General features: G+C 44.3%; 1 protein-coding gene across 4 annotated transcripts in view; it reads left to right on the top strand.

Moving 5' to 3' along the window:
* Nucleotides 1-1,470: 1,470 nt before the first annotated feature.
* SRPX2 (sushi repeat containing protein X-linked 2) overlaps nt 1,471-15,251 on the top strand; it is a 112,200-nt gene continuing 98,419 nt past the window's right edge. For 3 of the 4 annotated variants that reach the window (XR_012234867.1, XM_073589832.1, XM_073589830.1), the window contains exons 1-2: nt 1,471-1,596; nt 4,148-4,252. Coding sequence is in view for 3 of the 4 variants with exons in the window: in XM_073589832.1 (XP_073445933.1) it covers nt 4,189-4,252 (64 nt within the window). In the remaining variant the exon portion in view is untranslated. Of the gene's footprint in view, nt 1,597-1,680; nt 1,783-4,147; nt 4,253-15,251 lie in introns of all 4 variants that reach the window. The other variant, XM_073589831.1, reaches the window with a different exon arrangement.

The following is a 15,251-nucleotide window of genomic DNA, read 5'->3' as shown; positions in this document are numbered from 1 at the left end:
TCTTCTCAAAGCATGGGTCCAAAGAGAACCGCCAGGAAGATGTGACTGAGCCTGAGTGTGTACTTGCTTTTGCTTCTCCGTTTTTTCAGCTTGCTATTTACGTTCGTTCACTGGCCCTCAACAGGACCTGCTTCTGATCCAATCACTGACTATGGAATCAATAATTTTTTGAACTGTAAAATGACTTGTGCCCTGAGGAGAGATGCTGGGTGCCTCAAGACGACATAGGTGCCTCTCTCCTGCTAAACAAATGTCATGCAAAGCATTCTGTTTTGTATATTATCCACTCATCTGGAAGAGGCCCTAAAAAGTCAGCACTTCATTATGGTCACTGCCATATGCTGTGGCCTTCAGTGTTTCAAGCATTGCTCATATGTGTCTTTATGCTGCTGCATCAATGCCCAGGAGCCATTTGCTCACTTGGACCTAGGCTTAGAGTATCCAACTCACAAGGTGCCATAACATTGTATCTGTGTAGTCAGTTGGCTCAGTTTCTGTAACTATATAGTGAGTGTGTTCCTGTTCCTGTATCTATGTAATCAGTTTGGTTCTGTTCCTGTAACTATGTATGTAGTAAGCTTGGTTCTGCTCTCGCAAGCTCTATACTTTTCTTTTAGCTATGTACCAGCCACTGTTATTTTTAAAGCCTGTTACCTCTGCTGCTTTAACTCAGCGGCTAGAGATAAGCAGACTAAAGATGGGCCACCGCAACACAAGGACCATTGCTTTTTGATTGCCCGCCAGCCCCTGAATACAACTGAGACTGTCCTTGTGGTAGAATAGAAGCATGATATGGTATTGTCATCAATCTCTAGTACAACTTTATTCTCATTTGCACAAGGAAAGACTAGAAGCAATGGGATGAAACTGAATGGGAGGAGACACAGATTAGATATTAGAAAAAACTTTTTGACAGTTAGAGTGATCAATGAGTGGAACAGGCTGCCACGAGAAGTGGTGAGTTCTCCTTCAATGGAAGTCTTCAAACAGAGGCTGGACAGACATCTGACTGGGATGATTTAGAGAATCCTGCTTTGAGCAAGGGGTTGGACCAGATGGCCCAGGAGGTCCCTTCCAACTCTACCATTCTATGATTCTACATTTACCACATAATGATGTCAGGACAGAAAGAGTTGGAAAGTTCCCAGAGTCAGCTTGCTTTTAACTAACAAGATGCAGCTTGTAATGTAGAAGGAAGAAGCACGATCCTTGCTGTATTGGTTATAGGGGTTGTCCAATTGTCAAATACAATTATCAAAAATACTGAAATTAGTGAGTAAGGCTTTTCAGCCTTTCTTGCAGAAAATAGGAAAAAATAGCAGTTTGTCAGAAAATGAACAGGGCCACTTTAAATTCTACTCCACATTTTCTTCAATGAAATGTTGTGAAATCAGTAAAATGACTCAGGAGGCTGCTGTTTGGCAGGCGTGCAGACTTTTTTTTTTTTTTTTGTTCCTCCCGCAAATCTTTCCTCTCTTCCATTAAAGAACACTGGTACAAGTCAGACGTCTACATATCTGGGTGATGGGATCAACATTGTGCTAATCAGGAGCCTCAAGGGGAAGTCAAGAGGTGTCGCAGACTCGTAGGCGACAGGTAAGGCCGGATGGGTATGGAGAGGGATCCGATGATTCCAGATGGAATCTCCATAAAATCAGTAATGGATCTCATGTGTTACAGTGTGGAGGAGAGGCTCAGGGTTGGATTTTTACTGCTTTCCTAGCCTAAACATCTTCATCGTCTCCATTTAGTGACAGTGATCCAGCCACAGATCATACACCGGTAACTCTTATCACAAAATGTCCAATTGTTTCAATGAGGTTTTTGTATTAAATGTATTTTAAACTTCTGGCAATGACTGTTATCTGACCACAATCTTTAATAAAAAAAATTAACGTTAGAAATTTAGCGATTCTCAAACTGGCTCATGGGGCTTTTTCAAGGGAATCTGACACCAGGTTTTTGGTACCTCATCTCAAAGCAGCATAATGTAGAGATGTAGGGAAAGAGACCCTGATTCCAGCAATGTATCACTTAGCTTACTGGGTGCAGCAGATGTGACACAATCATATTTTTCTCTGCTGTAGATGTGCCCCGGCCACACCACTGATCACTAATCAGGGCTGGGGTCGTTGTGGGACCAGGAGGCACGTGGGTAACTAGACTGGCCGTGATAATCTCCTGCTGTTAAAACGCTGATGGTATTGACTCAACAGCACACAGCCTAATAATTGACACACCTCTAAAATCAGTGTCTCAGCCTTCACGTCACGCCCCCCCTCAGACGACATAGCATATACCTGCTGACAGATTCCTTCTAAGACTCTAATGTCTTGTTGTTTTTTGAAATGCATATTTACTTTATCTGCAATGAACAAACTCTGACTATAGCTTTTGTATTGAAACATCTAATGAGGATGTGCAAAGGGAGGGGGAGCAGGTGAGCTATGCCTTGATAAAATATATTGTGAATGATGGATCCTATGTTAATAGCTGTGTATAGAAGTGATACCAGTCTTTGTAATTGAAAAGAAGGAGGTGGTGAGCTGTGACCATTGCCTATTGTGAATGATTGATTATCTATTATCTACTGTATCTAGAGGGGGAGGAGGTGAGCTGTGACATCATCTATTGTGAATGGTGGATCCTGTGTTATCTACTGTATATAGAGGTGTTATCAGTCATTGTACAGGAAGAGTAGGTGAGCTGTGATATCACCTATTGTGGATGGTGGATCCTGTGTTATGTACTGTATATAGAGGTGTTATCGATCATTGTACAGGAGGAGGCGAGCTGTGACATCACCTATTGTAAATGGTGGATCCTGTGTTATCTGCTCTATATAGAGGTGTTATCAGTCATTGTACAGGAAGAGTAGGTGAGCTGTGATATCACTCATTGTGGATGGTGGATCCTGTGTTATGTACTGTATATAGAGGTGTTATCGATCATTGTACAGGAGGAGGTGAGCTGTGACATCACCTATTGTAAATGGTGGATCCTGTGTTATCTGCTCTATATAGAGGTGTTATCAGTCATAGTACAGGAAGAGTAGGTGAGCTGTGATATCACCTATTGTGGATGGTGGATCCTGTGTTATGTACTGTATATAGAGGTGTTATCGATCATTGTACAGGAGGAGGTGAGCTGTGACATCACCTATTGTAAATGGTGGATCCTGTATTATCTGCTCTATATAGAGGTGATATCAGTCATTGTACAGGAAGAGTAGGTGAGCTCTGACATCACCTATAGTGAATGGTGGATCCTGTGTTATCTATCGTATATACTTTAGAGGTGTTATCAGTCATTGTACAGGAGGGGCAGGAGGTGAGCTGTGATGTTACCTATTGTGAATGGTGGAAAATGTCTTATCTACTCTATATCCCATGTACAGCACCATGGAACCAATGGTGACCACTCTCTGCTCATTCTTCTCGACCTTTCTGCAGCTTTCGACACTGTTGACCTCTGTCTCCTACTCTCTAGGCTCCAGTCACTAGGCACCGCTGCGCTTTGCAAACGACTTTCGACTAACCTCTGCACTAATCTGTACCTCCCACTCCCGACTCCAAGACTTCTCCCGCGCTGCGCCAATCCTCTGGAATGCTCTACCCCAAGAAATTAGGACCTTCCACAATTTGCATAGTTTTAGGCGCTCCCTTAAAACACATTTGTTCAGAGCGGCCTATCATGTTCCCTAATCAAAGTCATTATATGTGTGTGTGCATGTGTAGCCCATTCACTATCTCCAGCCACCAGCCATCCCTCACTCCCTCAAGATGGCTGGACCATCATTGTAAATACACCATTGTAAATACACACCTGTACTTTGTATCTCCCCCACCTCATTGTAGATTGTAAGCTCTCACGAGCAGGGTCGTCTTATTTTGCTTTAATTACTGTATTGTTAACGTTGTTACTTATGACTTGTGTCTGAAACTGTTAAACTGTAAAGCGCTGCGGAATATGTTGGCGCTATATAAATAAAGATTATTATTATAGAAATATAAAGGGCTCAGCCTCAAACTCCATTGGCCTGAGAAGGCCACTGCAGGCACTACCCTCACAATGGTGGTGGTGGAGCCTTTATTCTGACAGGATGTTCTGACTTTTGGTTCAGTTTTGAAATCCATTTCCACTGTAGATTCTGCTGACCCTATAACACCCTTGGAAGCCCTGCCTGCGATGGAGCCATCCATGGTGATGCTGCTGGTCCTTGTCAAAGTGGTGACTGCTCGATATTATGAAGGTAAATTAATTTCTATATAGGAGACGAGAGGGGGTCAGGGAGCTCACAACATCGCAAATGAATCCAAATGAGGCTGAGTTCAATGCGTAGCTGGTGAGTGCCTGTCTCGCTGGTAAGGACAGCCACGATCAAGAAAAATGGGGCAATTTACTCCGGCTCCAACCCGTGAGATAAAATCAAATACCTTTATTTGGCATGTCAAGCCATGATTAAAATAATAAAAGAGCCTGATGCGTTTCTGGCGCGGTGCTAGCGCCCATAGTGATAGGATACCAGGATGGTATATATGATCGTATAGAAAAAGTGAGCCAATCAAAGACAGCAAAGCACGATTCCATTACAGGCGGCCTTTGCCCCAGAGTCACCTACTTCCACAGCCCCGCCAGCTCCAGATCGAACTGTTGCAGGTGTAGCCACTCGTCCCTTGATCAGCCAAGAATTTGAGTGGGTCTGGGCTCTTCTCTAGACTCTTCAGCGGTTACTACAGCCGCGGCAAACTGCCTAAAATCTGGGATCTCATCACTCTCAAGGTCTTCATCTGCGTCTGTCTTTGGTCCGGCTTGGGTGACTCGGGACAAGGCGTCTGCATGCGTATTCTGGGACTTAGACCGATAGGAGATCTTGTGCTCGTGTTTAGACATCCTCGTGACCCACCGCTGTTCTAGCGCTCCCAGCTTCGCCTTTTTTAGGGTTGTTGTCCGTCCGCACGTGTATTTCTCACCCCAACAAATACTCCACAAATTTCTCAGTCATGGCCCATACCAGGGACAGCAACTCCAGTTTGTACGAAGTCCGTAATTGTCCGGATTCTTCTCCGTTTCTGTCAGTGACCTACAGGCCTACGCGATCACAAGCACTCTTCCTTCTTGTACCTTAGCCAATACTGCCCTCAGTCCGTCTCCTGTAATACTCTGTGCTGCTGTGAGCTCATGTCTGACGTTTACCACACCTCTCCTGTAATACACAGAGTATTCAAGCTTTCTTACATATGATGGGAAACCTTCTCTAGTTTTAGCATGTCATGTCTGTGAATAGTCGCGCAGTCTACGATGATTTCATCCCACAAGTAATGATTTCCAAATGCCTTGAGGTTTTCCAGAAGAGACAGACTGCAGCTGCGGAATGTGTGCGGCCCTCACTGTGGACACGGGGGCTCCAGTCTCCCCATACATGTGCTGAGGCCAGCGCTCAGGAACTGCCATCACCGCCATGTCTAACTGATGTTAAGTCATGGAGCTTTCACTATGAGGATAATCGCACAGGATACAATTCACACAACACATTTTTTACACGGCTTGAGGGTAATCTGAGTTAATGGTGATGGGGCCTTGTCTCAGCCGGGGATGGAGGCTACACAGTCCCGCTCCTGCTGTACAATGCCCGGCTGAAGAGCGGTTGAAGGTGCGCCAGGTAGAGCATCACATCCCGCTACCTCCTTTCGCAAACAGTGCCATATCTAGTCACAGTTTATGGCCGGTATTGCAGCTTAGTTTAGTTGACATCAGCACCTTACATGCAATACTGGGTCCCAACTGCGGACAGGGAAGAAAGCAGCCATATTTTGTGTTTTTTTATTGCAGAGCCGGAGCCACACTTCTAACCTGAGGTCCCTGTATCTGGTCTTATACTCAACAGCCGCCGTTTTCTCCTCTGTCATCTCTAGCAGCCTATGAGCTGCTGTACCGGAGGTCACTTTCCGATGCCAGTCTACGAGAGCCTAGTTCTGCCCACGTTCTGGCTCTCATTGATTTCCACTGAGAGCTGCGGTTACAAGACAGCGGGACTGCAGCGGCACCGATAAATGGTGAAGACGCCAGCGGGAAGTGGAAGAGTAGCTGCAGGGACCTTGGATTAGAAGCGCTACTTGAGCACTGAAAAAGTGATGGAGTGGTGCATTAAATCATGGACAATCCCTTCAAATGCTCCCAGCGAATGTGGCCTCAGATTCCGGAGATGTTTGAAAAAACAGTCAGATACACGGGAATAGGAAATCTTGTGGCTTAAAAAAGTTACCAAAATCCATTAGTCAGAGATTGTCACCATCATCTGTAGCTTGTGATTTACTAAGAAATGTTTGTTTTTCTTGGTTGCGCCATTTACTGGTGGTGACCCCAAGGTGGGTTCGGCTCACTGTGTGCAACCAGTCTGCCACCGACACAGCATAGTCTCCATTACCTTGTCTCCTACTTCTTATATATCAGCAGGCAGGATTTGGTGCAAGCAACAAACAATGGGGCGGAGCTTCTGACCGTGTCCAGCCAATCACAGCAGCTGTTACTCAGCGAGTGTTACATGATAAACAATGTAGCAGCTACGAAATGATGATACATTTACAGAACAGAAGACTAAATAACTGCCATTGGGAAATATCGGCATACAGCACTTTTCATGGCAGGTGCCCTTTAAAGTACAATTAGAAAATAGCAGCTCCAGCTCATGTTAATTTACTACTTTAGAATTTAATTCCTTTTTTTAACTTTTTCAAGTAACTGTTTTTAATAGAACATTAGAAGCCTGAAATCTTGCAGTTTTCCCTTGAGACTCTGACCTCACACCAGATTATTTCCCTCCAGACATCACTGATCAACAGTCATCACAGAACCATCACAGACAGGACTTCAATGGCCGATAAAGCTTCTATATAGATAAGGGTCGACTATTGGTGTCACAGATCACCTCCCCTTCCTTCATGGTGATCTCCACACAGGACTGAGTTTACCAAGTGCACTCAGCCATAGACATTGGTAGGTCACAGCTCACCTCCCCCTCCTTGCTGCGTGGTGATCTCCGCACAGGACAGAGTTTACCCGGAGTACTCAACCATACACATTAGTAGGTCACAGATCACATCCCCTGCCTTGCTACATGGTGATCTCCACACAGAACAGAGCTTACCCACAGCACTTTCCTATAGACATCAGTATTACACAGCTCACCTCTCCCTCCTTGCTGCATGGTGATCTCCACACAGGACAGAATTTACCCAGACCACTCAACCATAGACATTGGTAGGTCACACATAGTTCACCTCCCCCTCATTGCTGCATGGTGATCTTCGCACAGGACAGACTTTACGCACAGTACTCAACCATAGACATTGGTAGGTCACGGCTCCCCTCACCCTCCTTGCTGCATGGTGATCTCCGCACAGGACAGAGTTTACCCACAGCACTTTCCCATAGAAATCAGTATTACACAGCTCACCTCCCCTTCCTTCATGATGACCTCTGCACAGGTCGCAGAACATACCCACAATACTTAACCAAAGACATTGGTACGTCACATAAAGCTACAAAAAGATGGTTTAGTTTGTGGCACTTCCCAAATATGTACCAATCCAAAACAAAACAAGGAAGTATAGGGCTCTGGAGGGGGCAGTGTACATATGAGTGGTTGATGTATAAAAGAAGCACAGTCTCTCGCTTTCTGTGTCTCTGTATCTATGATGAGAAACATTTTGTGTGTCAATAACGGCTTTCTCAAGGGGAAAGCTGCTGGCGTACTCTGTGCTGCTGTGGTGGAGTCACTGACATACTCTGTGCTGCTGTGGAGGACTATGTGGTTCCCATAATACTGGATGGATGACTATGTGGTGCCCATAATACTGTATGGATCACTATGTGGTGCCCATAATACTGTATGGAGGACTATGTGGTGCCCATAATACTGCATGGAGGACTATGTGGTACCCATAATTCTGTATGCAGCACTATGTGGTGCCCATAATACTGTATGGAGGACTATATGTGCCCATAATACTGGATGGAGGAGTATGTGGTGCCCATAATACTGGATGGAGGACTATATAGAATCAAAGAATCATAGAATCATAGAATCGTAGAGTTGGAAGGGACCTCCTGGGCCATCTGGTCCAACCCCCTGCTCAAAGCAGGATTCGCTAAATCATCCCAGTCAGATGTCTGTCCAGCCTCTGTTTGAAGACTTCCATTGAAGGAGAACTCACCACTTCTCGTGGCAGCCTGTTCCACTCATTGATCACTCTAACTGTCAAAAAGTTTTTTCTAATATCTAATCTGTGTCTCCTCCCATTCAGTTTCATCCCATTGCTTCTAGTCTTTCCTTGTGCAAATGAGAATAAAGTTGATCCTTCTACAATGTGACAGCCCTTTAGATATTTGTAGACAGCTATTAAGTCTCCTCTCAGTCTTCTCTTTTGCAAACTAAACATTCCCAAATCCTGCAACCTTTCCTCATAAGACAGGGTTTGCAGTCCGGTCACCATTCTGGTCGCTCTTTTCTGAACTTGCTCCAGTTTGTTGATGTCTTTTTTAAAATGTGGTGCCCAAAACTGGACACAATATTCCAGATGAGGTCTGACCAAAGAGGAGTAGAGGGAAATAATGACTTCACGTGATCTAGACTGTATGCTTCTGTTAATACATCCTAGAATTGCATTTGCCTTTTTTGCTGCTGCATCACACTGTTGACTCATATTCAGGCTGTGATCTATTAGTATACCCAAGTCTTTTTCACATGTGCTGTTGCTTAGCCCTATTCCTCCCATTCTATATATGCTTTTTTCATTTTTATTGCCCAGATGTAGTACTTTGCATTTCTCCCTGTTAAAAACCATTCTGTTAGTTGCTGCCCACTTCTCCAGTTTATTTAAATCGTTTTGAATCCTCTCTCTCTCTTCTCTAGTATTAGCTATCCCTCCTAGCTTTGTGTCATCAGCAAATTTAATCAGTTTACCCTCAATTCCTTCATCTAAATCGTTGATAAAGATGTTGAACAATACAGGGCCCAGGACAGAGCCCTGTGGTACCCCACTTGAGACATTCTTCCAACTGGATGTGCAGCCATTTACGACCACTCTTTGGGTCCGATCACTAAGCCAGTTATGAATCCACCTAACAGTTGCCTTGTCCATTCCATACTTAGTCATTTTTTCAATAAGGATTGTATGAGAGACTTTGTCAAATGCTTTGCTGAAGTCAAGATATACTATATCTACAGCATTTCCTTGATCCACCCAATCAGTGATACCGTCATAGAAGGAAATTAAGTTAGTCTGACATGACTTATTAGTTACAAACCCATGCTGACTCTGTTTAATCACTTCATTCTTATCCAGGTATTGACATACATGTTGTTTAATAATTTGTTCAAAGATCTTTCCTGGTATAGAAGTCAGACTCACCGGCCTATAGTTGCCTGGGTCCACCTTCTTCCCCTTTTTGAAGATAGGAACAACATTTGCTCTTCTCCAGTCTTCTGGCACTTCTCCTGTTCTCCAAGAATTTTCAAAGATTATGGAGAGGGGTTCAAAAATTTCTTCTGCTATCTCCTTCAGTATTCTGGGGTGTAATTCATCTGGACCTGGAGACTTGAATTCATTTAGGTTAGCTAAGTGTTTCCTCACTATCTTTCTGTTTATAGATATCCTGGATTCTTCTATTCCCTTAATAGGACAGTGAATAACAGTTGATGTTACATTTCCTTTCTGAGAGAAAACAGATGCAAAATAGGAATTTAAAAGTTCAGCCTTCTCAACATCCTGTCTTACCATTTCATCATTTTCATCCTGTAAAAATCCTATAGCATCTTTGACTTTTCTTTTACTTTTGACATATCCCCAAAATCTTTTATTATTGCTTTTGACATCTCTTGCAAGCCTCAATTCATTTTCAGCTTTAGCTAATCTGATTTGTGCCCTGCAGGTTCTGCAGACAGCAATATATTCTTCTTTAGATATGCCTCCCTCTTTCCATTTTATAAACATTTTTTTCTTCCTTTTTAGCATGTGCTTAAGTTCTGTGTTCATCCATCCTGGTTTCCTTAAATGCTTCCTATTCTTCCCTCTTTTCGGAATTGATAACAACTGTGCTTTGAGAATTTCATTTTTCAAGATTTCCCATCTTTCCTGGACATTTTTGTCTTTAAGGATATCCAGCCATTGGATCCCTCCAATTCTCTTTCTGAATCCCTTAAAATCTGCCTTTCTGAAATTTAACCTTGACGTCTGAGTCTTCACAGGTCTTCCGCCTCTAGTCATCCAAAATTCTAAAATAGCATGGTCGCTACCTCCTAGGGTCCCAGCCACTTTTACCTCCTCAACCATTTCCTCCCTGTTTATAAGGATTAGATCCAAGGTAGCAGTTCCCCTTGTTTTCTCCCTTACCTTTTGGAAGATAAAGTTGTCAGCAAGAGAGGATAAGAATTTCCTTGACCTGTTAGTTTTGCCTGAGAGAGATTCCCAACAAATGTCTGGATAGTTGAAATCTCCCATGACAACTATGTCATATTTTTTGGAGAACTTGGCCATTTGATGCATAAAGAGTTCATCCATATCTTCAGCTTGCACAGGCGGCCTGTAGTAAATGCCTACAATGGTGTCCTTTCCATTGTTCTGTCCTTGTATTCTTACCCAAACAGTTTCCACAGAACTCCCAGTCTCTGAAGCTTCAATCTCTGTGCAGATATAAGCGTTTCTAACATACAATGCGACACCTCCTCCTCGTTTATCAAGTCTGTTTCTTGCAAATAAGTTGTATCCTTCTATCCTTGTATTCCAATCATGTGTATTGTCCCACCAAGTTTCAGTGATTCCAATGACATCATATTTATTTTCCTGTGTTAGTAGTTCCAATTCTCCTTGTTTGTTGCCCATGCTTTGTGCATTAGTATAGAAACATTTTAGCTTGTGATTGGTTTCTCTTTCTCCAATATTTTTATTAATTAGATTCTTTTGTCTTTGTTCCTCCTTTCCACTTCTAATAGCAGAATTCTCAATAGCATTTGTCAGGTGTATGGCTTTTTCTGGTCTTTTGCTTCCCTTCCCATGTTGTTCTAGTTTAAAGCTCTCCTTACAAGTGTAGCAAGGCGACTTCCAAATACATGCTTTCCAGTCTTCGTAAGGTGCACCCCATCTCTAGCAAGTAGTCCATCGTATAAGTAGTTCACTCCGTGATCCAGAAATCCAAATCGTTGCTGACGGCACCATCGACGTAGCCAGTTGTTCACCTGCAGAATCTTATTCCACCTCCTTGTTCCATGGCCATCCACTGGGAGGATGGAAGAGAAGACCACCTGCGCTCCCAGTTCTTTCACTTTCTTGCCTAAGTCTTCAAAGTCTCTGCAGATGGTTTCCAGGTCGTTTCTTGCGGTGTCATTTGTCCCCACATGTAGTAGCAGGAATGGGTAGTCATCTGTAGGTCTGAAGAGTCCTGATATCCTGTCAGACACATCTTTAATTTTTGCACCTGGAAGACAGCACATTTCTCTTGAAGTTATATCCGGTCTGCAGATAGCAGCCTCTGTTCCTCTCAACAGGGAATCCCCCATGACCACCACTCTCCGTTTCTTCTTCACAACATTTTTCTTTCTCCATCCAGGAGGACTCTGAAGGCGTACAAGGTTGCTGTTTGTTGGCAAAGTCTTATCCTGATGTATATCTTCATCGTTTTCCTGCGTGAGAGCCTGGTACTGGTTTCTGAGCAGTATGGGTGCTGACTGCCTCCTGATCCTCCTGCTTCTCTGGGTCACATGTCTCCATTCCTCTGTTTCTTCAGGTGCACTTCGAATTTCTTCTCTTTCTGTAACATGAAGAGATAATTCTGCTCTGTCCAAGAACTCTTCACCTTCCTTAATGATCTTCAACGTAGCTAACCTCTCTTCAAGATTTTGCAACTTTTCCTCCAACAGGGACACAAGCTTGCATTTGTGGCATGTGAAGTTTGGCTTTTCCACTGGTAAATCTGTGAACATGTAGCAAGAAATGCAGCTCACCAAATGGCTCCTGGCCTCTTCCATCTTGAGATTTCTTAAAAACGATGAAAGATGAGCCAAAATTCGCGCGCCGATAGGTGCGCAGTTTTTCCGATTTCCTCTTTTCAGCTGCAACGGCCAAAACCCAGTGATCGTTGAGCTCGCGGAGACTCTTCACTTATCCCAGAAGGCACTGGGAATATGCAAATGATCTCCTCAAGACTCTTCCCCATAATACTGGATGGAGGACTATGTGGTGCCCATAATACTGGATAGAGAACTATGTGTTAGGGCTGGCGGAACGCACCAAATTATAAATAATAGTAGGTGAGTTCGCAGCCCGGGGTCCACCGTGCAGAGGTGGTACACTGCTGCTAGGTAATGGCGGAAGAATAGAGTGGCGTGAAAACAGTCACACGTGGGTTACGTCACCCAGTGTGAACAGGAGCTAACTCTGTTGACTCACAGAGCCGCACAGCCGCTGAACGCAAATACCGGAGCCTGTTTAGCTCGCAGAGCCCGGCCAAAAAGCGCACAGACAGCGGCCACAGAACTCTACCCCAAGGACATGGGGTCAGAGTTCCTCTGGGCCCTCTGAGCGCACGGCGTCGCTGCCGCGAATGCCGCTATAGACGCTGGCTACGGAGTGTGGAGCACGTGCACTGAGGCGTGCCGAGTCACTGATGGGGGCTAATGAATGACTCCGACTCTGCCCTACCTACACCTAAGCCTGGGCGCTAGCAAGCTAGGCTGCACAACACATGCGTACCAAGGGTAGGGGTTTCATAATGAGTCAGTCACCAGAGACATTCATACATGCATATATCACTCACTCCTCATAGTCTGAAAATACTGTGTATCCTAGCGCATGGCCGAGCGGCCATGCGAACCTTTTATAGCCGCGAGCGTCCGGGACCTTCCTGGCTTCTCGGATGGGCCAATCCAAACAGGAGCAGGACCTGAGCACATGACCTTCGATCTCCAATGGGAGATCACTCCACGGGCATGCTCAGTGGCCCGACAGGAGGACTTAGTCCCTGGAGAATCTCGCTGCTGAGCAGCCTGCATTGCCATAGCTGTGCCAGAGGTGGCAGCAGCAAGCAAACCCACGGAGGTGGTCTGGGCAGGGCGCCGGGACTGACGAGTTTGCTGAGCAACCTCCTCTGTGGCTGGGGAGGAATGGGAGACTGCCGGGAGCAGGGCTCGGGATTCCCGCTGTGCAGCAACAGGAACCCGATGCCTAACATTATGTGGTGCCCATAATACTGTATGGAGGGCTAAATAAACAAAGTCTTCAGAACAGATACCACATTTTTAGTCCATTACACCCTATACCAAGTGGTGAGGGGGGCTATAATAGCTCGGGATGCTCCCATAGTACACAATCACACAGAAAGAAAAGGGCACAATAAGTCCCAAAACAAAATTGTATCATAGTTTATTCAGAAAACGTATAAGACACAACAGATGAAAAGCAGTAATAATCAAATTACAGACAAAGTTGGATAGTTGATATAACAGGTGTACCACACAGAGTCCACCTCTATTTTAGTGGATGGGAAGAGAAGAGTATAACAACAGATTAATTAAAGTGCAAGTGCATAGGAAGCCCATGCGAATTGTATGTTGGTGTGTCAGGGATTTAATTGTCTATCCCACTCTCAGTCCCGGTTCGGAACTTGCAGCTATCTGGCACCCCCCTACCCTCAGGTCAGTCAGGGAACTACAACTAGGATAAGTAGTCGGCATAAAGGCTGCCTTGCCGTGTACTGGCTATTGGGCACTCTGCAGTGAGGGCGCTACGTATATATGTATATCCCCAGTCTCAGGCTGAAAATACACACATAAACCTCTGTTCCGTCACTGCCAGGGTCTCCCAAATCTCCCAGAACACTTTGAGGCCACCAGCTCCTCATTTGAAATTAAAACCAATATCGGGTCAGGAGCCCACCCACACGATAGCGTAGTTTAGCGTGGAGGACGTGGCAGTGCGTTCATAGAGCAAGGAAAACGAAACTAATACATTTTATAGATTTTTCTCCAGAAAATATAGGCAGTGTTTACAAAAATACAAAAGATATTACAAAAGTAGACAGAATACAGTATACAGTGCCTTGCGAAAGTATTTGGTCCCCTGGAACTTTTCAACCTTTTCCCACATATCATGCTTCAAACATAAAGATACCAAATGTAAATTTTTGCTGAAGAATCAACAACAAGTGGGACACAATTGTGAAGTTGAATGAAATTTATTGGTTATTTTCAATTTTGTGGAAATTCAAAAACTGAAAAGTGGGGCGTGCAATATTATTTGGCCCCTTTAACTTAATACTTTGTTGTGCCACCTTTTGCTGCGATTACAGCTGCAAGTCGCTTGGGTTGTGTCTCAGTCAGTTTTGTACATTGAGAGACTGAAATTCTTGCCCATTCTTCCTTGGCAAACAGCTCGAGCTCAGTGAGGTTTGATGGAGATCGTTTGTGAATAGCAGTTTTCAGCTCTTTCCACAGATTCACGATTGGATTCAGGTCTGGACTTTGACTTGGCCATTCTAACACCTGGATACGTTTATTTGTGAACCATTCCATTGTAAATTTTGCTTTATGTTTGGGATCATTGTCTTGTTGGAAGACAAATCTCCGTCCCAGTCTCAGGTCTTTTGCAGACTCCAACGGGATTTCTTCAAGAATGGTCCTGTATTTGGTTCCATCCATCTTCTCATCAATTTTAACCATCTTCCCTGTCCCTGCCGAAGAAAAGCAGGCCCAAACCATGATGCTGCTGCCACCACCATGTTTGACAGTGGGGATGGTGTGTTCAGGGTGATAAGCTGTGTTGCCTTTACGCCAAACATATCATTTGGCATTGTTGCAAAAAAGTTCGAATTTGGTTTCATCTGACCAGAGTACCTTCTTCCACATGTTTGGTGTGTCTCCCAGATGGCTTGTTGCAAACTTTAAACAACACTTTTTATGGATATCTTTGAGACATGGCTTTCTTCTTGCCACTCTTCCATAAAGGCCAGATTTGTGCTGTGTATGACTGATTGTTGTCCTATGGACAGACTGTCCCACCTCAGCTGTAGATCTCTGCAGTTCATCCAGAGTGATCATGGGCCTATTGGCTGCATCTCTGATCAGTCTTCTCCTTGCTTGAGATGAAAGTTTAGAGGGACGGCCGGGTCTTGTTAGATTTGCAATGGTATGAAACTCCTTCTATTTCAAGATGATCGCTTGCACAGTGCTCATTGGGATGTTTAAAGTTTTGGAAATC

Source organism: Dendrobates tinctorius, unplaced genomic scaffold, assembly GCF_039654945.1.
Source record: "Dendrobates tinctorius isolate UK_male_01 unplaced genomic scaffold, ASM3965494v1 ptg000114l, whole genome shotgun sequence".
Taxonomy (NCBI): Eukaryota; Metazoa; Chordata; class Amphibia; order Anura; family Dendrobatidae; genus Dendrobates; species Dendrobates tinctorius.
Note: the sequence above shows the minus strand (reverse complement) of the source record. Positions and strands in the feature narration are given on the sequence as shown.